This window comes from Phyllostomus discolor, chromosome 4, assembly GCF_004126475.2.
Source record: "Phyllostomus discolor isolate MPI-MPIP mPhyDis1 chromosome 4, mPhyDis1.pri.v3, whole genome shotgun sequence".
In the NCBI taxonomy this organism is placed as follows: Eukaryota; Metazoa; Chordata; class Mammalia; order Chiroptera; family Phyllostomidae; genus Phyllostomus; species Phyllostomus discolor.
In genome coordinates, this window is record NC_040906.2 from 16,828,694 (window position 1) to 16,856,610 (window position 27,917).

A 27,917-nucleotide genomic window follows, 5' to 3' on the forward strand; every position below is an offset into this window, starting at 1 on the left:
TAGCTCTCAAAAGGCCTGCTTTTGTGAGGCCACCGGTGAGCTCTGGGTGACCGAGTCCAAGATGGACGTACACAGGGACATTCACCATCACAAAGTGGCAATGCTCTAGGACTCAGTCACATTCATCATAAAAGCAGAGTCTATTCATCCAAAGCCCTATCTACAGGCACAAGGTTTAAAATTCATGACCTTACTATGTATAAACAAAGCAATATGTAGAAAAAGAAGCCATTAGGATTAGGAGAAGCGATTAGGCTAAGCAGAAAAATCTAGTATTTAAGAGAGAAATGGATTTGAATCACTGTGTGATTTGGGGGTAGTTCATCTGTTCCAGTTGTATGGTGTTGCCATCTGTCAAGTGGGCATAATAGTATGTGTTTGTAACCTATGTGCCATCTCGGGGTCACTGCCCTTGCTATTTTTCACACATCGGCTTCCAATGCCCAGGTCCGTGGCCTCGGGGAAACGTTCACCTCAGATGTGAAAGTTCCGAGGAATCTACCTTCTCCTGATCTCTTCAGACTCTGGCCTTTCGTGCTCTGAGGTGCTCTCTCTGCTCTGCCCGGAGTTGAGCTCTGCCTCTCCCCTGGGGCGCTCAAACCAGGCGTTCCGGCTTGACTGGCAGTGATGAGCCGGGGACACACTACAGAACCTGGGTCCTTCCCTAAATTCATTCACTTCCTCTCCCTCTTACCTTTCGTATCTTTTCTCCTCATCCCCTCCTCTCCTGGCTGAGCTCCAGTTTTCCTGCTTCTGTGATGCTAGCAGCATCCCCCTCCTCTGAACCTCAGCCCTGGCCAACAACCAAGCCTGGCCAGAGACCCTACTTCCACCCCAAGCACTTATCAATGTATTTTCCCAATTAGAAAAACTGAAGAATTTTCAGGAGATTCTGGCACCAGCTGTTAAAGCTCTAACATGTTCTCCACTTGCTCATGTGACTCTGTGGGACTGCTGTGTGGGGTAGGTAACTGAGACAAAAAAACATAAGAAAGTGCTAGCACAGTGACCTGAGTACAGTGGCCACGAACTAGCAGCTACCTGCACAGTGGTGACGATGCTGGACTTAGACCCTGAAGAGACCAGGCCTGCACCAACCAGGGAGGCCAATCACTTCCGGGGGAGGAGGGGGGACCCTTGACTTGGGCCAAAGTAACTGAGAACATATAATCAAAAGCTAAGGAGGCCACAATCTTTCTTCGAAAACCCAAAATCTTCTCCACTCTCAAAACACAAAACATACATAACCACCTAAAGAGTGCACATTACATGAGGACGGAGCTGGTCCTCCTCCAGAAATCCTCATCCATTTGGCCTCTGGTGTTGCTGCCAGCAAGGTTTGGCCTGGTAGATGACACATTCTCTCTCTTGGGCTTAGCTGGTTATGACTGCCTTTGGCAACTGCAGAACATGTCCAGGCATCTTGCTAGGATTCTCAGACTCCAAGTAGTAAGGTTCCCCAGGCCTATGCCTGGCACTCCAGATGATTACCCTAAAATGGTGCAGTGTTCTAGGCATTCGGGAGTCATTTATCCCCCGAAAATGCCAAGAAGTCAGAAGAGGAAGTTCTGTGCTCACAGTAACATAAACACTCACACGGAAGGCAGCTCACAGACAGCCCCGACCCTGGGCAGCAAACACCAATACTGTTGTACACACGAAGCTGGGGATTCCAAGCACCAGTTGCCACTCTTTAAGGGTAAATGGGCAGCAATCTGAACACAATCGAGTGTATGGATGTCAGTCCAAAGCCCTTTGTCCATTCCTGAAAGCTGTTTTAGTATTAGCCCAAGCCCAAGTGAAATTCTAGGTTATATCTGATAAGAAAAATGTGAGAATGTAGTCGGCTTCAGAAGGATCAAATCAAGGGGCAGCAGCAAGGTCTTTCTGGGTTGTAAAGGGCTCGAATCCTTAGGCTTAGAACAAGAATTAGGTGTCTCAGAAAACAGGAAGATGTAACACAAAAATGTTTTATTCCCAGCTCACTCAAGTAACCCAGAGGGCTTCAGTGAGGTGGAACTGAAAGCTCCAGGGTTCTGGCCCACAGTTTTCTCACAAATTAGTTCTGTGTTTGGGCAGACCTGCGCTCATTCATCCTCATGAGCTCGTAACCTCTCAGTGAGCTCCCGAGTAAGGGACCACACAAAGGTCCACAGCAAACTGTTGTACAGAGCATTAAAACAAAAGGCTACCATTCTTCGTCTAGATTTTAAATCCAGTAACGTGAGTAAATATCTTCCCTTACAGAGGGAAGGCCTTCCCTATCTGCCACTAGCAGAGCCAGTGGCGTATCACTCACCTTCCTCGAAGCTGGCCCTCTTCTGCCTCAGCAGAACTCGAAAGTCCTCCGCAGGGCTCACACTCCCGACCTGGAAGGCACCCACAGACAAGAAACCTGCAGATCGTTCTCTTCACGGCCGCACCCCCCGCAAGGCAAGGTAGTTTAATATATCAAGTGTCCTCTTGCAAAACCAAACCAAAGACAAAGTGAAGGCCCTTTCTGTGCATCTTCATTTCCAGGGCTCTGTTCAATGCTAGCAGATATATTAACAGCTGCAGTCTGGACTCTCACTTACCTCCCTTTATGGAAGCTGACTTCTTTCCAGAGGGGTCAGAAGTACTACCACCCAGCCACCAGCCAGCCCTGCTTGAAGGCTTTATGTGGCAGATTGCTTGAGCGTCCTGACCCCCAACCAGAGAGGAAGGGGAGGATGCTGCCGTGTAGGGTCAGCTCCAAACACATCTGTCCTACTAAGATGACAGGAGAAGTAACTGTCTGGTGCTTCATTCTTGCCGAACTGCCCTTTCTGGGGGGACTCCTGCTGACCCTTTGGCACTGAAGTTCTGGTAGAATATACAAGCACGCCCAAACTGAAGGTGTCCGCCAACAGTAAAAGTGGATCATGTTTCAGGGTTCACTACAGTGCAAGTTGCAGAGATGAAAACCTCTGCCACGCTATATGGCACTTTCTGACCATACTGGTGTCTTTACTCTCCCAGCCCCAGCCTAAATAGGGCCTAAGTACCCTTCAGCTCACAGGGGAGAAGAGGATGGGGCTGTACTATGGATGGTAAACTTTGGCACAAAACGTACTAAAGTTTTCTAGTCTGCTCAGTACAGCAGTCACAAAAGCTCTCAGAACAAATAAGGTCAAAATGTTTTTTTCCTTCACTGTAAACACTGAAATAAAACCCAGATCATTTTTCAGACTTTCAGTTTTTCTAAGCGCATTTCTTTTTGAGGCCGGGAAAAGGATGCCCTAGTGCTAATGGTCCTTCCTAGTGTATTTGGCTAGTAAGGGGCAATTTTTAGTATTCACTGATTCAAAATGATGCCACTTAAAACAAGGTGGTATGTTTAAGTTCCAGAAGCCTCCCCATTAAGTAAAGAAGATCTCAAGTGCTAAGGGATACCTGGTTTGGGGAAACCCTAAACTCGTGAAACCTGTCTTAAAGTTGTATGTTAGAAAGAAGAGTTACACTCAGATTTTATGTACTTGGAGATTAAGACTCAAACCATCAACCCCACTTACCCTATCACTTTGACTAAACAGAGAGCTACAAAATGAAGCCGACAAATAAATCTCTACTACCACTGGAGTGTTCCACACTCTGGGCATTGTGTAGTGCCCCGTGCACCGTGCACCACAAGGATAAGTCCACAGGTGACTGACTGGCAGTAATTGCTTAAAGGGAGAAGCACGCTGCTGCATGGTTTCTCTCTTCAGAGGACTAACAAACGTCAGTGCCGTCTCCCCCCGCCACGACCTTCCCGCAGCTGCAGAGCTCGCTGGACAAGTCCCGCTCACCTTGGTGATGCTGACTTCGGCCAGGCTGGAGAGACTGAAGTGGCCTCCCCCTTCCTCAGTCTTGAGCTTTTTAGGGTTGGATCCCTCTTCATGGCTGGAAAAGAAATAATGGCCTTTTTCCCCCCTTAAAAGAGTACAAACAATACAAAACCCAGTACTACTGATGTGAAAAGTGTAGCTTCATTTTTCAAGCGGCAAAACTAAAGAACCGCTTTACAGGAGCCTACCTGCCTCGTCCGGCCTCGGAGCTCCTGCTGGCCGGACGGCAGCGGCCCAGCTGCTTTCCAGCAGCACGGAGGTCACAGTGGCAGCGGCCTCACAGAGCCCCCTCCAAGGGTGACACTGCCAGCACGGCTCATGGAAATGGAACATGTCAGTAAGAAACCCGTTACCCCTCGGGTGTTACTTGCTGCTTTCTGCCTCAGAGTTGACAGCCGTTAGCTTCCCGTGTACACAGAACTGCTGTGCCTAATAACCCATCTTCTCCATCATGTATGTGAGACATTTGAAGCTTCCACTTACGGCTTCAGCACTCACTAGGCAATCCTTGATTAAATATGCAAGAGCTTGCTCTTAGAGAAGTCAAAGTATAAAAAACCACTTTCAGTAGGAAACTTCTCACTTGTTCTGTTACGAACATAATTCTGTTTGGGGCAACACGCTAACCGAGTCCAGCGCCATCTGTGTGGCACGGGGAAGGATGCCTCCAAGGAAGTGTATCAGACATCTTGCTTCCAGTCACATTCTGGCTTTAATAGCTTGTCTTGAAGTCATGAGAAGGTCAAGTTATTTGCTAAAGGAGAAGAAAATCAAATCCAAAGGCTCTGCCCACAATCCCCCTTAAGCTACTGAACACAGAGAGATGAAGATTTTTCTCCCAGACAAATAATCAATCTGGGGCAAAAGCAGCTGTCAAGAAATGGCTGCGTGAGAAGGGAAATTACTCAGATCTAGTATTTCTAAATGTGATGTGTTTTTGTTCAAAAGCCCAACCTTCAGACAATGAGGCATGAAGAAGAGGTTATTCTAAAAATAAAGCAAAGAATAATAAGGCATAAGCTGGCTTATTCAATGATATTTCAATAATGAATCTCCTCTTGCAGCTAGACGAAGGACTAAAGTAATCACAGAGCCTTACAAAAACATGAATTAAAAGTTTTATTACTTGACATCTTTCCCATTCACCACCTGCCTTTTTCCCTTTGAGAAGCAAAGCAGAAGACGGAAGGACGGGGACAAGGAAACATCAAAAGAGTGAGTCATCCTGAGTGCTTTCCTTCAAATAGAATAAAAACCAAGCATACAAAGTCTTGGTGGCAAAAATAAAGGAAAAATGTATAAACCCAAGGAAGCAGGAAATTCTATCAGAATTTGAGTCCATTAAAAAAACCACACAGCCATTTCAGTCACGCTTTGCCAGCTGTTCCCATGAAATACATAACATGGTACTGATGATGCTTTCGAGACACAAGAGCTGGGTTCTAGTCTCAGTTTTGTCACTCCCTAGCTCTGGAACCTTACACCTCCTTAAATATGTTGATTTTGGCCATGTTGGTGTGGCTCAGTGGACTGAGCATCGGCCTACAAACCAAAAGGTCGCTGGCTCGGTTCCCAGTCGGGGCACATGCCTGGGTTGTAGGCTGGGTCCCTAGTTGTGAGCGTGTGAGGGGCAACTGATCAATATATCTCTGGCGCACTCATGTTTCTCTCCTTCTCTTTTTCCCTTCCTTCCCCCTCCCTGAAAAAGTAAATAAAGAAAAAAATCTTTAAAAAAATAATGATTTTGTATTAATTTTAGTTTATCTAGAGTTTAGAGTCTAGTAAGTTACTATAATCTCTGATCTTCAGTTTGCCCCTCAGGAAAACACTATGATAAAAAGTATCATGAGTACACACCATTTACCCATTCTCTTCCAAAAATACAAATTAACTTATATTGTGGTATTAAGAATCATTAAATATGCAAAGCACTATGCTAAGTTCTGTGAGAATACAAGGTTGAATGACATAGGGAATTTCTTAAACCTCCCAAGACAAGATTCTAGGGAAAGAAGGATAAGAAGATATATATACCAATTCTCTAGAACTGGGCAGGTAAAGACAGGCCCAGGACTAAGCAGAAAGTAGTGAAAATTTAATATGATTCATATTCTCCAGATTAAATCATTTAACAGCATTATTAGGAATTCTACATGTATTAAACTCGTACTGTCCGTGTGAAATGGGAAAGGGCAATGACTCTCATCCCCAAATTACCTGTGAAGGAGCCGGGCCCTGGAAACGATCCAGGTGAGATCACAGCAGATGCACAAATGCTAAGAGCTGCGACACGTGGACATCGGGGCCATGGGTGATTTGTTGTTCATTCTCCTTTTCTTTCACAAATATGTATCAACTTTGTAATTCACTTATTTAGCCAAACATTTACCTAATACTATGTGTCAGCCACTAAGCTGGACTCTAGACTCTAAATATACAAAAATTAAGGCACAATCAACACCTTTAAGAAGTCCAGCGAAATAAAAAAGATAAATATATGAACAAGCAATCAACAAAACACTGAGGCCAGCAGCATAGCCCTGAGAGGGGATAGCAGGTAGCCAGCTGTATTTGGGGCATGAGGTGCATGCTGGGTAGAGAGATAAAGATGGAAAATATCTAAATTACAGACACAGAAACTGTGAGGAAAGAAGCTGGTTCTCTAAGTAGCTGGATTATGGATAAGCACTTCTTTTCTTTCTGCCCTGAGTTTTCTCACTTGTGTAACAGAGTCTGGGCTTAAGCTGAAGGCAATGGAAAGCCATTAAAGGTTTTTTTAATCAGGGGGTCCAAGGATGGCGTCGAGGAATGTGTGACCCCCTGAAAATATATGCAAAAGTCAGTATGTTAGGGTATTTTCCTGGGGAGAGTGTTCATGGTTTTATTTTTTCTTTGATCAGGATATTAAAAGGATCCATCTCACACAGACAGACAGAGACAGAAAGAGAGAAAGAGAAAGATTAAGAATTATTACATTAAGGAACTTGAGCAAGGGAGTGATGTGATCCGATTGGTCTCTGAAAAACCACTCTGCCGCAGAACGCATGGCGGACTGGAAGGGGTGAGACTGGAATGAGGGAACCACTGAGGACTTATCTGGGAAAGCGAGCTAACCTGGGGTCTAGGTAAAAGCAATGGCAGTGGGTGAGGATGATAAAAGGTAGCCTTTTTAAAAAGCTTACCATGTGCTAGTCACTATGCTAAGCATATTTAGAACATCTCAGTTAAACGTCACAACAACCCTATGAGTTAGTTATTATTGTTCTTTTACAAATGAGTAAACCAAGGTTCAAAAGGGCCTGACCTTGTCTAAAGCATGGTTGGTTAGTAAGGGGCCCACAGCTAATCCTGAGCTCTAACTAACCGCCCTGCTGCACAGCCTCCTAAAGGCAGCTGTTTGTGAGGATGACGTGATACAGAGCGCCCTGTGGGCTTTAAACACCACTACGGGAGATGCTTGCATTCGATCCAAATGTATCTGGTTCCAAAATCAGTGCTACTAGCCACTATACTAAGCTGAAGTGAAAGGAGTGGATTTGAGATAAATCTAATACATCTTGGTAAACCAACTAGATTATGGAAACCAGAAAAGTGGTGACTCCCTGGAAATTAGGTGTCATTCACTGAGATGGAGAATAGTAGCACGGAGAGAGAGGGGTTTAAAAGGAGTGTGGAAGGAGGAAGAAGACGACGAAGTCATTTCTGCACATACTGAACTTGAAGTGATGGCAGACACACTATCCAGTGGATAGGATGAAAATATGTCAGGATGGACAGATACTCAGTAGTTTTTGAAGACTTCATGTGAAATAATCAAAAGCCTCAGACCACGCTGCTAAGGCAACGGGGCACAACGGCTGAGAGTGCAAGCTCTGTGTCAGACGGCTCACTCCAACGTGCAACCAGCTGTGATCCTGGGCAAGTTTCTTATCTTCTCTGAGCTTCAGTGTCCTCAGCTTGGAGATGAGGTTAATAAAAGAACTTGCTTCACGGGATGGCCAAAAGGATCCAAAAAAGTAATACGTGTGAAGCAAAGCACTCAGCACACACCTGCACCCAGTAAATGTCAGCTGTGTCTGAGAAGAGTCCTACAGAACATCGGCACTCCAGGTTGGCAGGGAAAGAAAAGCAGTCCCAGAGGGGTATAAGCGGAGCTGTCAAAGGTTTAGGCGGAAAAACCTGGAGAAGCTGAAGCTAAGGAAGATAGATGAGTTTCAAGAGGCAAAGAATAATGGACAATGTCAAGTGTTCCAAAGAGATGAAGAAAGAAAAGGGCTGGCAAGAGGAAGTAAATTTAAGCAGGCGGTGCCTCTTCGAAGACCGGTCTGGGAAGCAGTGGGGACAGAGCCCGGGACAGTGAGTGCTGGGTAAAGAGGCAGCGTTGACTACTAGCCTTCCAATTAGCCCGGCTTACGGTGACAGGCAGTAACAGAGGGAGGAAGTGAGAGGATTGCTTTATTTTGGTGTAGAGGAAAGCAATGATGTGTTGATGTGTGGAGGGAAAGGAGCTGCTACAGAGAGAGAAGCTAAAAACACAGAAAGAGGGAAGAACTCAGTACTGGACTAAGGTACCAGAGGAGAGAGAAGACGGCCTCGCCGGACACAGGTGAAAGGAGTAACTTGGGACAGGATGACACACTCTCTTCCACTGAGACAGGAGAGGAAGAAAGAAAGGTAGAACACAGATAACGTTTTTACATAAGAAGGGCCCAAAAAATGGAGGAGTTCCCACTGACTGGCCTCTATTTTCTCTATAAAAGTATCATCATCATCACTGCCATAATCATCACAGATGTGCCAGCGACACGACCAGGATTTTGTAAATCGTGCCCGCATACGCACTGTATGCACACTATGTGTTAGGTACTGTGCTGCTTCTAGAGATACAACAGTGAATAGCATATACTGCTCGACTAACCCACACAACGACATTCTGAAACAGATACTCCTATCATCTCTGTTTACTTGTGAGAAAATTGAGGCTTATCAGGGATAAGCAACTTGTGTGTCTAAGGTCGCCCTGCGGAGCAAGGGGACCCGCTCACGCTGTCTGACTCTGCAGTCTGACGTTTTAACAGTGGCCAGGTGAGGCCGGCTGCTGAAAGGAAGTGACGGGGAGTCTAAGGGGACTTGAAAAAGTAGAACATTTTAGACTGTCTGCACAGAGACAAAAAGAAATCAAGTTCACATATGAGTTAGTTACACAAGTAGGATTAGACCTCAGATGTCCTAATTCTCATGCAAGTTCCCTGTCCAAGAGATGATATTTTCATTTCAAATAACATTTAGGGAAGCAATGTTTTTATATGATAAGGGTAATATTTAGCACATTTTTGAACTACCATGCCAGATGGTACTCTTACCCTCTTGAAATGAAGACATCACTTTTAACACTAGGGTTCCAACAGGTTCATTCAGCAGAAATCGATCTTCTCAAATGTTCAATGTTTTTATTAATGATAATACTATTATTCCTTTGGGTTTTGATTATTGCCTTCCCTCCAAATAGTTCGAAGTGCTTTAATATCTTTGATTTCATTGTTACAATATTGCTTGAAATGAGGCTGTTTTTAGATGAAGAAACTCTCATAAAGGTAAAATTATTCAAGCAAAATCAGAAAAAGAGTTCAAAGCTGGGATGAAAACTAGTGACTCCCAGCTCAGGGCTCTTTGTCTCGGCCTCCGACTGTTACTGAACAGACATTTGCTTGCTCCCAATCTTTGTCCCTCACCCCTACACTGGAAACATGCAGGACACAGGGATGCTGAATATACTCAAAAAGATAACTAGCTGTTTGCAGGGTTTTTTCCTCCCCCTCTTTAGGAAGACCACCTCTAAAGCTGATTGGTACCTTACCACAAAAGGGGTTTTAAGAACCTTGTAGAAGGGACTGAATCTCTCTTCTTAAATACATCAAGTACTCAATATATATTTGTAGCATGCATCATTTCTGCAGTTCTTAAAAACTCAGGTTTCTAAAGAAAGGGCAGAGAATGGGCGTGTGAGTAGGCTGTGTGAGTGAGATAACTCTCAGGCCCCAGGCAGAAACTTGGCTCTCCGGGTCTGACTGGGCTTGCCGGGATCAAAGGACCAGAAGCCAGCACACTGAAGCTTCCAGAAAGAGTCAGGGGTAGGATCAGAGCTGCAGATGGAATCAGAGCAGGATCAAATCACAGAACAATAGCTTTTCTGTTGTTTTAACCAGCTAATTTACATTTTAATCAACAGGAGGAGGAGAAATAACCCCTTTCTTTCCCACAGCCGCAGGGGATAATCAGATCGTGAGCTGGAGCTCTGATACACAGACAGAAAACAGCAAGACTACGGGTGAGAGGGAAGCCAGGCTGCCGGGGGAAGAAAAGGTCGAGACACGTCATTAAACTGCTCTAACACACGAGTCCACAGCACACAGGCAGATGAGGACGGCAGAGGGGAACTGGGGTTTCAGGGACAGCCCCCCTATGAAGAAGGCATGGCAGACTAAAGAGAAACAAAAACTCTCCAGAATGTGTTAGGAATGCGCTGCTGGGATCTACTAATCCCATGATATTTCCCTTTTTCAATGCTAACAAAGCTGGAGGTATTAACCTCTAAGAAGCCACAGAAAGCATAAAGCTTTCTATTCAACTTGGAAGCTAACTCATTAAATTAACAATTTACAGAACCCTGTGAAGGTTTTTAGAAATTACACAATTCTCTTCTCACGGAGTATTTACAATAATAAGCCTTACTTTGTTACTAAAGACACAACTGTGGGAAGGAATCAAAGGGAAAAAGAAAATGTGGCCTAAACCTGGATCTCAGAATATAACCTAAAGAAATGAACACATCATTTTGATTTGGGGTGAAAAGTCACCAATAACCAAACCTAAATCTGGTAAAAATCAATGTTACACACCCAAGTGATTATGGATAATCAAAAACAACTTCTTATGGTTTGTTTTGCTTTGAATGGAAACTGATACAGGTACTGAAAAGAATCTGATGAGCCGGGAAAACTACAATAGCCACTAAAAGCTTGATTTGAGAGCGACACAAGCGTTTTGCCATCCTGAAGGCACAGCACCTCACTGACGGCATAACCAAGCACATCACCTGCACGGAACCAGGCTTCCCTTCTCCCTCCCACTTTGCCTCTGAAAATCTCATTGACATTCTCCTGACACCTAACCTCCCAACTGAAAAACCCTATGACCTTTCCCCTCTCCTCTCATCCCTAGCAATCCACTTTAAAAAACGGTAAAATTTAGTCTTAGATAGTCAAAAACTGTTTAGCCTTTCTATATAATTGCCCCCAAATTTAATGTTGACCAGAAGTGAACAGCGCAGAAGGTAGCTCTACATTCCAGGTGAACAGCAAGAATAAAACAGACCTACAATGGACAGATCTGAGAAGCCAGTATTTTCAATGCAAGAGTCAAATATGAAAAGGTTTCTCCTTCCACCAGTGTGATTCCACAAGCCCACAAGCAACCCTTAGTCCCAGAACCCCAGTCTACAAAGCACCGATGTCAAATGCAACCACATCAAGTACTTACTTGTCTTGGAAAATGTCCTGAGCAGTCAGTTGATTCTTTTTCTTGATGACTTCAGTCAGAGGGAATAGGGCCTTTACTTTAGAGAGAGGAATCTGACACTTAGCTGTCACCTCCGTGGGGGGATCCAGCATATTCAGAACATGCTGCTGAATTGGGGGCAGATGCTCCTGCGGGTGTAAGGCCCTGTGCAGCAGACACTGTGGAAAAAGTGTAAGGATTTTAAAATGCAGGTGTAGACATCAGATGCGGCTTCTCCGCAGTCTGTGACCAGGGATCCTCCACCTGTAGTTCGGGGGCTGTGTCACTCCTACCACATATAGAGAAGAGAACAAGAGAGTGGGCCCAGCACCACCTGGGTTAGCAGGACATGGACAGTGTCCAAAACCAGCTGGAAAACAGACTCAAGCCTAGCAGCACTGTCAGCCTAAGCTCCCCTGGAAGAGAGCCTCATCTTATAAAAAGAGGCTGATACTTGAGCTACTTGGAGAATATATGAGGTTCCCTAAAACACATGAATTCCAAAGACATCTGACAATGTGGGGTTATAATTTTTTATTATAATCCTTTCACCTCCCTTCACACACTGTGCTTTCTCCCTTGCTTAATTTTAGAAAACGATGTGTGGCAAATGAAACAGGTGGCTGAAGGGAAGCTGCTCGGGCTAGGTGAGTCCCAGGAAGAAACCCGTGGCCGAGATGAGAATGCTGGTCTGTCCCAAACCTCCCCATGGGCTGGACTATTCTGCACCAGTCTCTTCACTTCTGTCGTCTCCACTACTCCACTCCTGTCCAGGCCCCACCATCTCTCGTGTGGGCTGTCACAACCGCTTTCTAACTGGTCTACCTCAATCCACTTCCACTGCCCTGCGGCAGCTAAGTCACCTTAAAGCAAGCTCCCTACCGTCCTGAAGCTGCACCTAACGTCACCCCTGCACACCTCTGCATCACCTGCCACCCTCCTCCTTACAGCAACCCCGGGAGACTGCGCTGCTCCTGTCTCACTCGTATGCTACGCCCACCCCAGACCTTCAGTAGTGTGCCTGAACCTCCCTCTGCCTCTGTCTTCCTCTAGATCTCAACAGGCCTGGCCCTCCTTTCATCATTCTGTTCTTCACTCAATTGCCACCTCCTCAGAGAGGCTTTCCCCGATACTACCTTACCACCCAGTCCCTCTCTGTCACCAACCTTGTTTTATATTTCTGAGAGAATTTACCAGTAACTAAAATTACCTTATTGATTTTTTAGTTTACTTATCACCTAACCTTCCTCCTTGAAGGTAGAGATCTTGTTTGTCTTATTTATTGCTAGATTCCCAGTAACAGTGCCTGGCATATAACAAACACCTAATAGATACTGATCGAAGGAATAACAAGAACGGAGCCAAGATCAAGGCCAGGGAAGGTTCTCTGTTGCTCACTCGAGTGGAAATCTGGACAGTAAGCCTCTTCCATTTGTACTGATTTCAGTTTACTAGACCTAGGCATTGGCCTTTACTTTTCTGGTATCTGCCCAGAAAAGTAACTGCTCTAAAAGGAGCACAAAAAAGTAAGCATAAAGATGGGATACCTTTAAGAAAGAAAAATAGATTAATTAAACTATCAATTCACTGACGTTCTCCTTTGGAATGGATAGCTAGAGTATCGATTCCAAGATTCGGTTGGTTAACAAGGCTCCTACTATTTATTCCCACCTTTAAACAACTTGCACGTTAGTAATTCTGAAAAAAACCCAGGGAGCTGAATAGCTCCTGCAATTTCAAAACACAATTTGCTGCCATAAGGCATATGATTTATACCACCCCATGAACTACTTTCCTACCTTGCAGAAATGTAAGCTAGAGGTCTCCATTCCCAGAAATAAAAGATACATCAGCTTAAATAGCAAATATCATCCAAGAGTCGATGTCCTAGTCAGAAAACCCTGAAGTAGAAATTAAGTACCAATTTCCTCTAGACATTTCAAGTGCGGCTCCCTGGTTTCAATACGCAGCCACAAGTCTTCCTTCTCCGCTCCCTTCAGCATCACTAACGTTAGGCTTGTTTAATGGGAAGCAAAAGGGGAAATCGGAGATGATCCCACACCCTGTGAGTCCACCCCTACCCCTTCTGCACAGTTCCTAATTCACAGTGCCCTCTCGCAGGGCACTGAAGTACCCACAACAGTACAGAAAGCCCTTAAAGATGTAAGCAGTAATTAAACACCCAACACAGCAGACTACCTACCTTTCACACCCTGCAAGGTTCTATTCCTTATATTCAATTGACATTTTTTGGAAAAGAATTAGAAGAAAGAGTGGACAAATACCTTACCCAGGCTCCCTAATGAAAAGCATCCCACATTTTCAGTATGAAATTTAGGTAATTCTTTCAAATAGTGTCATTATCCGTAAGTCAGTAATAAAGGACCTACAAGAAATGTTCTAAACCATCAACCTCTCATTTTCTTAAAGGTCACATTTTAGATAAAGGTAAGTGGGATACTTATAAAATCCATTGAATCAAAAAATCCCAATTCATTTTCTAAAAATGAGGTTATGAGAAAGTGATACTTTTTAGTAGCTGAGAAACCTTAGATCAGTCCTCAATCTACTTATTTCTGTTTTAAGCAACTGTGATTCCTCGATGTGAGTTTTACAATTTGAAAAAGACTAGAGAAAAAACTGCCAACTACATGGTTAGCTCAGAAGTTACCAATATGTTGATTTTAGCAACACTGTATCAATTATTTAAAGGCAGTCTTAATTATACACTTAAACAAAAGATGTACTTTCAGCATTTCTTTCCAAAATTAGAATTAAATTAACCTCTCGCTAACAAATTGATTACTAATCTCTCTCCTTCTGACCCCTCCTCCCAGCTCATTTACCCTGACTATAAATATTTCATTTAAAAAGGAGAGAAAGTCTTCCAAGGTCCCACATCCTCCCACAGCTTACTAGGTCCTCTCCCACTCTTCTCTTTCATCTGTACAGCTCTCTCCTCCAGCACTGAAACCTGGCTCCCTCCCCATTGACTCTGCTGACGCTGGGCCTTCAAAGTCATCAAAGACTTAACTACAAACCCCCAAGGCCCTTTGCCATGCTTCCCTGGACTCACCAATGTGCATAGCATTTGATATGATTCTTTCCTTCTGGACACATCTCTTCCTGTGCCTCTAAGGCACCCATTTCTCCTAGTGCTCTCTGCTTCTCTGACCTTTTGTGGGGAAGGGGTAGGCTGGAACTTTTTTTTTTTTTTTAACAGCTCTTCATTAACACATTGTTGTCTTTCAGGGCTTGTTTTCTTCTCTAGTCACACACTCTCCCAGGTGACCTCACTTCTGCCTAAATGAGGAGGACCCTCACATCTATTTGGTCCTGAATGCTCTCCTAGGCTGCACCCCAATTTCCAGCTTCCCACTGAGTGTTTACTCACTTGGGGGGCAGACAACAGATATCACAAGTTTAACAACTGCAAAAACAAATGAATTACCTTTTCTGTCTGTTCATTCTGTAATTAACTTATCACAGCGATTTTCAACCTTTCTCACCTCATGGCACACACTAATTAGTAAAATTCTACAGCACATACAAAATATATTTTTGATCTGACAAATAAAACAGGTAAAATTTTGATTCATTCACATCAGACGGCTATTGTTGTGTTGGCTGTTGCCATTTTTTTATTTGACAACCTACGGGAAAAGAGCTCAGTGCCCCTGACTACACAGTCAGGTGTTGCATGTTTTAAACCTTGCTGTGGCACACCGGTTGACAATCGCTGTCTGATCACACTTAATGGCGACTGACACCACCCTTCCACTCATCCAAGCTCGGATCCTGTTATCTTCAATTCCTGTTTACTTCTTATTAACCACCATCTAACTCCTTAAGTACCACTTACCTTCTAAATTTTCTCCTCTCCACCCTTTCTGTCACTCATTTAATTTGAGCCTTCCTGCGGACCACTGCAGGTTTCCCAACTGGTCTCCAGTCCACCACCTAGGCCACCACCAGACCTACTTTCTAAACATCACGTCACTCACCCACTGACAAAATCCTTCGGTGCCGGCCCACTGCCTACACAATCAAGTGCACGTGCTGCTTATCTCCCCTGCCGCTTCTCCATCACTTTCCCACAGAGCCAATTCTCCGGCCCAATGGAACTGTTTGTGGGTCCCCAAATACATCACTCTTCCTCATGTGCCATTTCTCTTTCCTGACATGCCCTTGTCACATCATGCCTCCCCCCCTTTCACCTCAGTGAAACCTTCCTGAAGTCACCCACTTGCAAGAATCTCTGCTTCCTCTTATTCCCATAGCAGTTTGGTGCCCAGCACTGTCGCAACTCTTGGTTTTGTATCTCTCCTCTCACTTCTCTGGAGGGGTCCTTTCCAGCAGTGAGCTTATACTACCTTTAGCACATGGCATGTTGTCAGTACTCAATAAATATGTCTTATAGAAAGTGAAATCAATTTATAAATTCCCTAGTAATGTTACTGCTTTATACAGATAAGCCATATTAAAAACTCTCCCCAACAAAAGAAAACAAAATTCATAAATTGTAAAAATCAAAGTTGCCAGTTCTTAACAGCTCTAAAAGATAACAATGCTTGTATTCATGGATTATATCCATGGATTATTCATGGATTATTCATTAATCCAATGAACACTTACCAAAGATAAACAGAGACCACCTGAGGTAAATCTGCCAAGTATTAGAAATTTCTGTTTTTCCACACCATAGTGACCTGTTTTTGAAAGCTTTCCACATCAACTGGTCTGCTCTCTCCGCCCTACAAATGGCAAAAGCCATCTTGAAGTCCAGGTGTCAAAAGTACCAAACAATTTTATACAAGTAATTTATACTTGACTATACTTAGAATACTAAAGCAACTGAGTGGACTTTACAGGTTGAGCCCCATATTTTAAATTTTAGAACAAACATTATACGCCCCCCCACTACTTAAAGGAACTATACACATCAAAAAACCAAAAACCAAAAACAACAGGCACCTTCTCTTGTACAGAAGATGGCCTCAACACCTCGACTGGCCCTAACATGGGCCTGAGCTACTTGAAGATGCTTTGAGAGGCGAACCAAGAGGGACAGGCAATGAGCAGTCTCCATCACACAGGCCCCTGAAGCAGGCCCTCCACTCCTCGGTAGGGAAGCGTTTGCCTGAAAGAGCTGCTTGTGATTTTTCTCAGCTTTCGGGGGTTCAGAGAAGCCTGCACCTGCTGCCCTGCTGCCAGCCACTGAAACCAGAACTGGAGTATTCTTCCTGACAACCCAGGTAGACTCCTCCCCTTCCTCAGCGGGAGTCAGCTGTCAGCTTCCCCACTTCCCCTTAATCCAGGCTCCACCTTCCAGTTCCTTTAGCACAAGATTCAGAAATTCGTATTTTACATTTTCCTTTATTTTTAGTTACTCTTTAATAACTTCATACTAGAACTCCTTTATCTGACCTCCATGCTACCTTTAATTGTGACATTTTTAACAAATGTGGCACTGGAACACTTCTTCCCTATTAGTGATTATTATACAGCTCATAAAAACTACTATTTAGATGATTAAAAAAACACAGAAAAGTTTCATTCACATAAAATAGAGGAGAAAAGCCTAGAAAAAAAGCATAGAAGAAGAATATGCTTTTTATTAAGCCCTCCTGAAGGAAAAAAAAAAAAAAAACCTTTCTCCAGGAAAAAAAATAATAGAAAGTATCCTAATTTTTTTTCTAATTTTATTTTAATCACTGTTCAAGTACAGTTTTCTGTCCTTTATTCCCAGCCCAGCCCACTCACCCCTCCCTCTCCACCTCCCTCCCATTTCCACTACCCGCCCCCCCCAGCTTTTGTCCATGTGTCCTTTATATTTGTTCCTGTAAACCCTTCCCATTGTCCCCTGAAATTCCCCTGAAATTCCCTCCCCTTTCCCCTCTGGTCACTGTCAGCCTGTTCTCTATTTCAGTGTCTTTGGCCATATTTTGCTTGTTTGTTTGTTTTGTTGTTTAGTTCCTGCTAAAGGTGAGATCCTATGGTATTTGTCTTTCACTGCCTGGCTTATTTCACTTAGCATAATGCTTTCCAGCTCCATCCACACTGTTGCAAAGGATAGGGGCTCCTTCTTTCTTTCTGTTGCATAGAATTCCATTGTGTAAATATAACAAAGCATCCTAACTTGATTTCTTTCTTCCTAAAAGCTCAGGGTATTTTTCTCTCTTAGCAGAGAGAAGAAGGTGGCATGCTTCTTTGAAATATGTAGAACAGAGGCCCTTAGAGGACAAAAACATTTGTCTGACTGGCCAATTACCCTAATTTTTCACTTGGTTCTCTTTCATTTAAAAAAAATATGATTGGTTCATCTTCCCTTTCTTACCTGAAATAATCTCTGAAATTGAGGATTTGGGATTTTGGTGGTTGGAAATAAGTCTTCGATGGTGTCTTCCTCTTCCTCTTTCTTTATCAGGCTCATGGAGTCAATCAAAGCATCAACAGCACTCAACTGCGCCTCTAAACCAAGGGTGAACAAAGCAGCAGAAAGGACAGATGACCACCTCCACTGTTTTTCACCAAAACACATGCTTTCCACTCACAATGATTCCCAGCAATAGTGGCAGGCTATACAGCCCTGGCTCTGCCAAAAATAGTCTCCAGTTATGCAAACCATTTACCTGAACCTGGGTTTCCTTACCTGTAAAAGAGAGTTATTTAGAGTACCTGGTCTCTTAGGCCCCTTCCAGCTCTACCATTCACCAAACATTTGACAATGGAGTATCATAACAAAAGCAAAAGAGTTGTCACAGGAATGCACCACAGCCACACAACACCCAGCCTGCCTCTGGCAATCCAAAACATTCTGAATTCAATGAAAATATCAGAAAGAAGTTAGTGATTAGTTAAAGGAGAAAAACATAAAAAAAACCCCTTTGGTGATGAAGCATTAACTCTATCAAGACTTAATACAACTTGTATCAGAGCATAGCACCAGGAAGACACCACGGGACCAGGAGAGCAGATTCCTCCGCCATCTCCCCAGGTCAGAATGAGCCTTTCCTCTCACAAACTGCACACACGCACACCAGTGTACATGCCTTATGCCATCCCACTCAAACTCGAAAGATCCTCAAGAGCAAAAACAGGGCTTCCTTTACGTCTCTCCTAATACGGAACAGAAAGCAAGTGCTCCTCAATAAAAATGACACAGCCCAAAGCAATGTAGATGAAAGGTAATGCTTCCAAAAATGCTTCTTAAATTCCCATGTGTGACTTTCATTCTGCTGATTCGTACAGCAGTTCAGCTGCTAAAAGCTGAGGTGCTATTTCTGGATCATTCACAGTCACTAGGCAAAAGGTAGAAAAAGAGTGAGTGGTTCCTAAAATGTCCATTATGCTTCTATTCGTCACCTTTTCAAATTTCCCCCTTTAACAGCTAGGTCAAAATGAAAGAGCAGGCAGGTATTTTCCATGGATGCTTTCTACCCCGTTTTTGAACTTTCTAGGGGAGGCTGAGGCACTGGCCCAGGCATCACCACCTGCAGCTGATGACTGCAGGGTCCACCTGGCAACTGTAGTAGACGCTGCCTGTGTGTGAACATTTAGTGACTTCCATTTGCCATCACAAGCTAGTATCAGGCCAGCTCACTTGAGCACTGCACACCCCTACTTAAACGTCAGCTTGGGAAATACGCCAAACAGTTTTCATCATACATTTTTCCAATGGAGAAAACACAAACAAAAACATGTCAACTCACACAAAATAAACCAACAGATAAGAGATATTTAATGTTTTAGGTCCTGAGTGAATGGTGTATGTCCTTGATTTTCAACGAAGTTCTCTTTTTTAAGTGTCCTACTTATTTAAAATTTGGAGAGGTAGAGAAAGAATGCTAATACATCGGCAGCTTCTGTATATTAAAGTCCATGCTTAGTTCCACCTTGATGCAGAGTGACCCATTTCTGAAAGAAGATACAAGCCCTAGAAATCCATTTGTTTCTGGGCTTTTCTCTGCACACTTTTCCTAAACGATCTAACCAAAGAAACATACAGAGAGATCCCAGTTTTGAGACTCACTTTGCAGTTCCCTAATCCTATACTGACACAGATATAACTTGTAGAGTAAAACATCTACTCATCATTTTATGTTCTTTTTGGCATGTTCTCTACATGTGGCCCATTATTACAACTGTTTTCAACTGTGAGCTCTCTGGAAGACAGGGTTTGTGTCTGTGAGAATCATTCTGGGTAGCACCCTGGAATTTGCAGCCAGATGCTTAATAAAGGCCATTCTTCATCGAGCTAAAAGTAACCCCTAGAAATAAGGAGCCATGGAACTTGCACTGTTACTGTAAGCTACAAAGAAAGGGTAAAGAGAAAAGGTAATCTCCAGCACTATCACTTCCCAAGTCAAAGTTATAATATATTTTGTGCAGGACACCAAAGTCCCAGGCTTGATCATACATGCCAACTCAATCAGCAGAGGGCAAACCTGCTACAACTAAGGAATGTACCACCATTCCTAGCAAGCTGCTCCTTAGGCACAGCCCTAAGTCAGAAGGGGGAACCTAGAGAGCGCTTGGAGAGTTTAGGACAAGCCTATCTCTATTACTGGAAAGACACATGATGAGCCACCTTCATCATCACCATGTATTATGTGACTTGGATCCAACTAATTCACCCTGTGGAACTTTGGCCCCAACCAACAACTACAGACAGATGATCTCCCAAGAATAGTTTGTGTTTAGAGCCAATTAGTGAACAAAACGGAAATAAACTCACCTGTGGGAGTGTATTTCTTATTATTTTTCAAGGATGAAAACATGTATAGCCGCAAGTCCTCCATGAAAGGCAGCTGCACGTACACTAAACACTAATGAGAAAGAAAGGAGGTAAAAGCAAAAACAACCAAATTAGTGGAGAAATATAAACTGGCCCCAAACACTGTGAAAATGGCACAAGAAAAGGATTTTGAACATCAGATGGCTCGTGCTGGCACATGGAAAGTAAAGTGTTTTGATTTCCATTATTAGCCGCACACAATGGCAAACAGTACACAGAATATGAAACGTAAAAGGCATGCTTCAAAGAATGACTACCAAAGAAGACCTGCAAAATGCGTGACCTACACAACAAAGAGGAAGAGTTAAGGTTCTTGGAAGGCTGATGTGCAAGTCAAGATATTTGTGGTCTCTTTTCCAGTTCTGCCATAGTAAGTTCTTTGAAAAACAGGAAGTGGTAAAGAATACAGACCTGTATTTTAGACAGGAGAGCCCTAAATAAAATGAATTTCACAGGGATCATGATAAAATCACATCTTCAACTATTATCCCTAGTAAATAAAGGTGGTTGTAAGAAAAACAGAGCTAATCTCTATTCCTGTTAGGTTCTGAGATATCAGAGAGGATGAGAGCCAAGAGAAGGTCACTGGATTGGGCCAACAGGAGGTCATAGTTAACCTTTACTGCTTTGGTTTAAAGGTCTTTTACACAGCTATGTGTTTATGTTATTAATCAATTTATGTTCTTTCATTGCAACTTTCATTACTTGGGAGTTTGTGAGAAATGCAGAATCCCAGGCCCCACCCCAGACTTAGAGAATCAGAATCTTCATTTTAACAAGTTCCCCCAAGTGATTCCCACATACATTAACGGTTGAGACACACTGTTTAGAATAAAGAACACAAAGGGGGAAAAAACATGAATAAAAGACCTGTGGGTTTTACCTCATAGGTGTCCTTGATATGAGGAAAAGCCACGCCAACTTGAGGATGAGCTCTTCTGTCATAGGCATATCGAACTATGGCCACCATGTCTAGTTCATCCAGCGCGTGGATCAGGGAGGACAGGGCCACCGCTGCCGCCTGGTGAGAAGAGGCTCCCATCGACATGCATCCAAGGTGGGTGGGTTTTCACAACAGAACCACAAGACCCTGTTCCACCTCCTTCTGGTTTCAGGTTTTTTCAAAAGTGCCCTCAACCCCCTTCAAGGCCACACTGTACCCGTTCGCATTTGATCACACTTGCTGTACCTCTTCCGGAACTTCGTTATCTAAATCCCCCCTCTTATCGCTTCAATCTTCCTCATCCTCTGAACTCATACCCGCACCCTCTAAACATACTCAAGTCTCAGCCCTCCTAAACCAAATCTTTTTGTCGCTCTCTCCATAAGTTGACTATCCATATCTTTCTTTCCTTTTACCTCTAAATTCCATGAAACAATTGCCTTGCAGTTGTCCCTGCTTAGAACACAATTATTCTTCAATCTAATCTAGCTACTGACCCGATGGTCTCACTGAAGTCACCCTCTTCAGTCACCCAGGGCCTTCTAATTGCTGAACCCTCGTTTCCCCATCTGTTTGACCTCTCAGTGGCCTCTGACCGTCCCTTTCTCTACACTTCCTCCCCTTTGGCTTCAGACACAACTCTCCCCCCTGATTATTATATTCCGTGAGCCACTCCTCCCTGGTTCTTCTCTTCTTTCAACTAATCTTGACATTCTGCTCTTGACCTTTCCCTCCTCTTCTTACTTTAAAACTCTAGCTGGGGATTGTTTTATCCAGTCTCACTGGTTCATGAATCAAAAGTATGTATATTTAGCTTTAAAACTCTCCTAAGATCCAGACTGACTTACCCACTAGCCAGTAAGTATCTCATCTGGTTATACCTCAGGTATCTCAAACTGTTCAGGACCACAACATACTATCTTTTCCCCACGCTCCTCCTCTACTCCTTACTTCCATGGGCACCACTGCCCAGCTGACCGAGCATGGAGCCCCAGCATCTTCAATAATGCCACCTTACCCACCCCTCACCTTCAAGTGTGCACCAAACTGCCAATTCTACCTCTGTGCCATCTCTCAAATCTATCCGTTCTCTTCCGTCCCTGCCTCCCCTGTTCCTAGAGCTGAAAGTGTCACTCCCTTCCACAAAAACCTCCAATGGCTCCTTGATCCCAGCCTCAGTGAGCTGACCATTAATCCTGGGCAAGTCTCATGCTTTCCCCCCTCTAGCTTTTTATTCATATGATTTCTTTCTAGTTAGAATAACACCTCCAACTCTCCAAATGGCTCTCTAGCTTTGATTGCATTGTTAAGGCTCAGTAAATGATACCCTCCCCATTTCAGATTTGCTTTGGCCAGCTATCCCCCTCTCTATTACTCCCCGAACATGTTACCTGTACTTTTCAAGTGTCATAGCTAACCCTTATCAAAGTTATCTGTGCATATCCCCAGTTCCTGCACTAAAAACCTATGACCTCAATACCCTGTCTTCAAATCCTCTACAGATTTCTTGATAGATTCATTACCTTTTCTGTTCAACTCAAGGAATACTTACTTAGTGCCTACTCTCTGCCAGGCCCTGTCTGAGGGCCTGTAGGAAGACAAGGATAAGTCCCTGATCTCACCGAGCTACTACATTTTTACTAGCAGACAGGAGAAGTGTACCAAATACAGAATGTGTATATCCTAATATGTCCCCTAAGAGATACCAGATAAGCACAATGGGAGTCTGAGGAAGAGATTACTTCCAATTTGTTTGCAAGCATTTATCTGGATGTCTCTGATAGGATCAACTGGGATGTGTAAAGAAGGAACAATGAGGTCTTGAATGACTGCTACATTACAACACAACACTACACCTGTGGGAAACTCAACCAAAGCTCCATTTCCTTTCCTTTCTCTCCTCCCTTCTCTTCCACACGCAGTGCAGATTAGCACATAAAAGTGTAGATTCTCCATACAAAAAATAATTATATGTTAATGACTAGAGAAAACATTTTTAAAAAGGAATTTTTCACAGAATCACAGAGTACTTGAGTTGAACAAGTGTTCATCTAATGATTTAACAACCCACACGAGGGAGGAATTTCCTCCCCAGCATCTAACTGTCGGCAGCAAAGACTCTGCTGGGAAACTTGTGGGAACAGGGATATGACCACCTCACAAGTAACCGACCCATTTGCAGATAGCAGTCCTTAGCGACAAAGTAAATCTTCGTCTTGAATAAAACTACCAGCTGTTGGTTCCAACTTCCCCTCTGGTAGGAAGCACAGTTTAATTTCTACTTCACACAATAATTCTCTAAATGTATGAGGAGGGCTACTATGCCTGCCCTTCCTCCTTCGTCCCTACCAATCCACACAAGTCTTCTCCACACAATCTTTCCTCGAAGGGCTCGCATGGCATAATTTTCTTACTCCTCTGCTTCTCTCATAAGTTCCAATTAGTTCACATTACTCTTCAACTATGACATCAAGAACCAACACAAAAAGTAGCCCTTTCCCATCAGTAGATACATTTTTTTTTTGAGTAAACTCAAGTGCCCCTGTGAGCTACAGAGTCTGCATGAGGCTGGATTTCCACTGTGCCAGCCCCGAGGCTGCCCTTGGCTAGCATGTCAAGGTGACCACAGCTATGTGATGTGCAAGCACAGGAAGTGATCTGAATTTTCTCTGTGTGAAGGGAAAATAAGCAGAGTTACAATGTCAACAGAAGTGAAAAATGCACTTAAGATGTGTTGACAATATATACCAGGGCTGCATGATTACCAGCAGGATTTGATTCAAGAGAAATCCATGAACTAGGAGTTTCAAATCTGAGGGTTCACAGATGCCTAGTGTGCGCTAATGAATCTGTGTGAGTGAAAGCCAAGTGTTTTCTTCTCCAACTTCAACTGTTCTGATAGAATAATGGCACACCCATTCCCTAGATGTGCGCTCAGCTACCCTTCAGAAGTGAGGAGAAAAAGGGGGGTAAGAGGACTAGATCTCTCATACCACCACCCAGCCACTCACCCCAGACGAGCCTTTTACCACCAGTTTACTAATTTTAAATGCAAATGCTTCCAGGATTAGGAAACTTGCTTCAGCAGTCTTAAGAAGACATTAGATTGTAATCTTCCAGTTTAGATCAACATCTCCAAGGAAATAAGTTCTGACTTGGAGGCTACACAGAAAATATTTAAAGAAGGCAGGTGTGAGTGTAGGATGCAAGAGCCATGGGTTGTTAGCCAGGCAGAAACCTGTAAGTAGCCAGCCTGAAAATAGACTCTCTCGGGAAGGTGGGAAGAGAGGAAGAGCGAGGGAGGGGTTGGAAAAGACAAAGTTCTCAATGACAGAAGTGGTCCAGTGCGTCAGGGAAGCACGCCTCCAGGGGGCTTGGAGCCAGTACTACATGCTCAGTGTCTGTGCAAATGAAAACGTCAACCTGACCCCAACTTCCCTGAACATCTGACTCTGAGCTCCCATACTAAACGTATGTATTCATGTTTTTTCTTTTTTTTTATTGAATTTACTGGGGTGACATTGGTTAGTAAAATTACATAGGTTTCAGATGTACCACTGTACAACACATCATCTGCATATCGTACTGTGTGTTCACCACCCCAAGTCAAGTCTCCTTCCACCACCACTTACTCCCCGCCACACGCTCTGTACCTCCCCACTTTCCCCTTTCCTTCTGCCAGATGTTTTTGTTGTCAACACTCACCTGACGTCCAATTGCAGGGCTATGTCCTCAGGCCTTGTGCTCATGCTATGACTAATTCATGTATTATTTCTTCATTTTCAGAGTTAAACGCCCTGACCAGCTCCCTTAAAAATGGCAATTCATTTCTGTGGCAATACAACTCACCTTGTCATCTTTAGCTGCAAAGACTTTTAGAACTTGATTTCCCATAAAATATTTCCTGTGGACCTATGAGAATAAATGAGGAAAGACTTGGTTTCAATCCAAAATTAAGTAACGCATAAAATCATAATGCCACACATTATTAAGAAATCCTATTCAAAATGTTCTTACTGAAAAACATACACAGGTGCTAGAAGCAATGTATTACTTGAGGTTCAACTAAATTCAACACAATAAATATCTGAGCACCTACTATGCATCTAACATTGTTCTGGGCACTATAAACACAATAAATAACACAATATAGATTGCCCTACAGAGCTTAGACAAATACGAGATTAGCTACAGCGCAGGACTACCATACAGTGCCACAAGAAGACAAGAGTACAGTCATATAATACAGCACACACTTTGGTGCCATGAGAGCACGTAAGAAGGGCATCTGGTTTGGTCACGAAGGGCCAGGGAAGGCTTCTGCAAATGGTGACACCTAAGTCAAGATTTAAAGGCTGTGTACAAACTGAGATGAAAAAGGTGGGGCACAAGTGTCCCGGGCAGGGATAAAAAGTGTGAATGAGTCTACAGTGACCTAAAACACAGCAAGGACAGCTGGGGAACTGCATCTGGAGCAGCACAGTGCCACAGTGCAAGGGTAAAGGGAAGAATGAGATTAACGAAAATCAGGTCACAAAGTCTCCTATCAGCAAAAGTAAGTGGTTTGGTCTTCATCTTTCTAAAAGCAATGATAAATTGCTAAGAGAACAGTGCAAAGAACTAAATGGAAGGGCAGGACTGGAGGAAAGGTTACTAGAGCAAAAGTAAATACTATGTGTCCCTTTTCCCCTTTTAAGCCACTCATCTAGCACAGTGTCAGAGAGGTCAAAGACTAGAAAATGGTCCTGGCTGGCGTAGCTCAGTGGATTGAGTGCCGGCTGGGAACCAAAGTGTCCCAGGTTCGATTTCCCAGCCAGGGCACATGCCTGGGTTGCAGGCCATGGCCCCCAGCAACTGCACATTGATGTTTCTCGCTCTCTCCCTCTCCCTCTCCCTCCCCTCCCTCCCTTCCCTCTCTAAAAATAAATAAATAAAATCTTTAAAAAAAAAAAAGACTAGAAAATGAATACTGAGGATTTCCCAATATCATAACCAACCGCACCTACTGAACAAGACCAACTTCTCTCTGATCCATGTCATCTTGAGCCTGAAGCTTATTTATAAGATCATGCCATATGTTGTATAAGGCAATAATTCTAAAATGTTTTTTCCCCTCCTGCCTTTAAAGCCGAGAAATTATGAGCACTTTCACAGAAACAGTAGCTCAAGACTAAGTCTCAAAGGTGTGGGGGTGAGGCCCATGCAATTCAAATACCCTCCATCTCCACTAGCAGTCCCCATTTGAAAACCATTATTTGAAGAAATATGGGAATAATCCTACATTTTTAGTTTGCTATATTTATATAGACTTGTCCTCCCATCAGAATTTGTAATAGTTCCTGACTGATTGAAGAAGAGCTAATGATATCTCTTCCTAAGATACCTTAAATGACTTTCAAAAGACAGCCAGACATTTGGGGGATGTTCTGGCTCAATTCTTACCCATCCTATAATTAGATACCCAGAACACTGACAACTTGGAGAAAGACAAACTGAAAGGACTTTTAAAATTAAAAAAAAAAAAAAGTAATCCACATTTCAAAAAAAAAATACCCCAAACCAAAAACCCTATTTTATATAATGAAATGTTTCATATCAATTCAATCCAGAAATATTAGTTTCATTCATTTTAAAGGAGTTTGAAAAAATATGTAATTTTATTAAAGATAATTACTAGTCTGTTAAAAAGTACATGCTTATACTTTATCTTAGTTGATATGGAAAACACCTGCCCTGAAGATGATGCGTGTGCATTTGTTAAGATCATAATACATGAGCCCTGGCCCGGGGGCTCAGTTGGTTGGACAGCCATCCCATTCACCAAAAAAGGTTGTGGGTTGCATCCTTCAATCCCCAGTTGGGGCATGCGTGGGAGGCAACCAATGATGTTTTTCTCTTTCTCCTTCCTCTTTCTCTAAAATTAATAAAAATATATCCTTGGGTAAGGATTTAAAGAAAAAGATAATACATGGAAGTGGTTATATAAAAATTAAACTTCAAAAATGAGACTGTCCAGCCCTGAGTGATGTGGCTCAATGGGTTGAGCATCGTCCTGCAAACCAAAAGGTCACCAGTTCAATTCTGGTCAGGGCACATGCCAGGGCTGTGGGCCAGGTCCCCAGCTGGGGATGTGAGAGAGGAAGCTGATGGATGTTTCTTTGCACATTGATGTTTCTTTCCCTCTCTAAAAATAAATAAATAACACCTTGAAAATAAATGTTAAAAAAAATTAGACCATCCATCTGGGGGCAGGTTACAACTGATCGACGGCATAGGCTTTGGAGTCACAGAGATTTGGTTCAAAACCCACCTCTACCACCTTCTAGCAATGTGACCTTGGGCCAGTTATTTAACAGCTCTGAAGCTCAATTTCCTAATGTATAAAATACATATTATGGCATCTATCTTCTAAGGTCATAAAAGAATTAAATGGGAAGTTATATAAAATGCTTTGTATACTGACTGAAATATTATAATCACCCAATAAATAGTAGCTACTATCTTCATTCTACCTGTCTGAGACTGTACTCAAGATAAAAATAATTTAGGGTTTAAAAAGAAAAAAAAAGATTTAGAAAAATAATCCATGACTTAAGAGCTAACTTTAAGTTAATAAAAATCTTAAAAAGGTAAAGAAATTAAGCCAAAAAAAAAAAAAGAAAAAAAAAACAACTTACAGACACAGACAACAGTATGGGGACCACCAGAGGGAAAGGGGGTGGCGGATGATAAGAGGGGAAGGGAGGGACAAATGGTGATGGAAGGAGCCTTG

At 43.1% G+C, this 27,917-nt stretch overlaps 1 protein-coding gene across 1 annotated transcript in view; it reads right to left on the bottom strand.

Moving 5' to 3' along the window:
- The window catches only part of XRCC5 (X-ray repair cross complementing 5), a 94,105-nt gene that overhangs the window by 39,748 nt on the left and 26,440 nt on the right, over window positions 1–27,917 (bottom strand). Inside the window, exons 10-16 of the mRNA XM_028510691.2 lie at window positions 24,995–25,057; window positions 21,086–21,223; window positions 20,143–20,233; window positions 17,743–17,876; window positions 11,388–11,584; window positions 3,810–3,903; window positions 2,300–2,369 (exon numbers count right to left, since the gene is read on the bottom strand). Coding sequence (XP_028366492.1) covers window positions 2,300–2,369; window positions 3,810–3,903; window positions 11,388–11,584; window positions 17,743–17,876; window positions 20,143–20,233; window positions 21,086–21,223; window positions 24,995–25,057 — 787 coding nt within the window. The remainder of the gene's footprint in view (window positions 1–2,299; window positions 2,370–3,809; window positions 3,904–11,387; window positions 11,585–17,742; window positions 17,877–20,142; window positions 20,234–21,085; window positions 21,224–24,994; window positions 25,058–27,917) is intronic.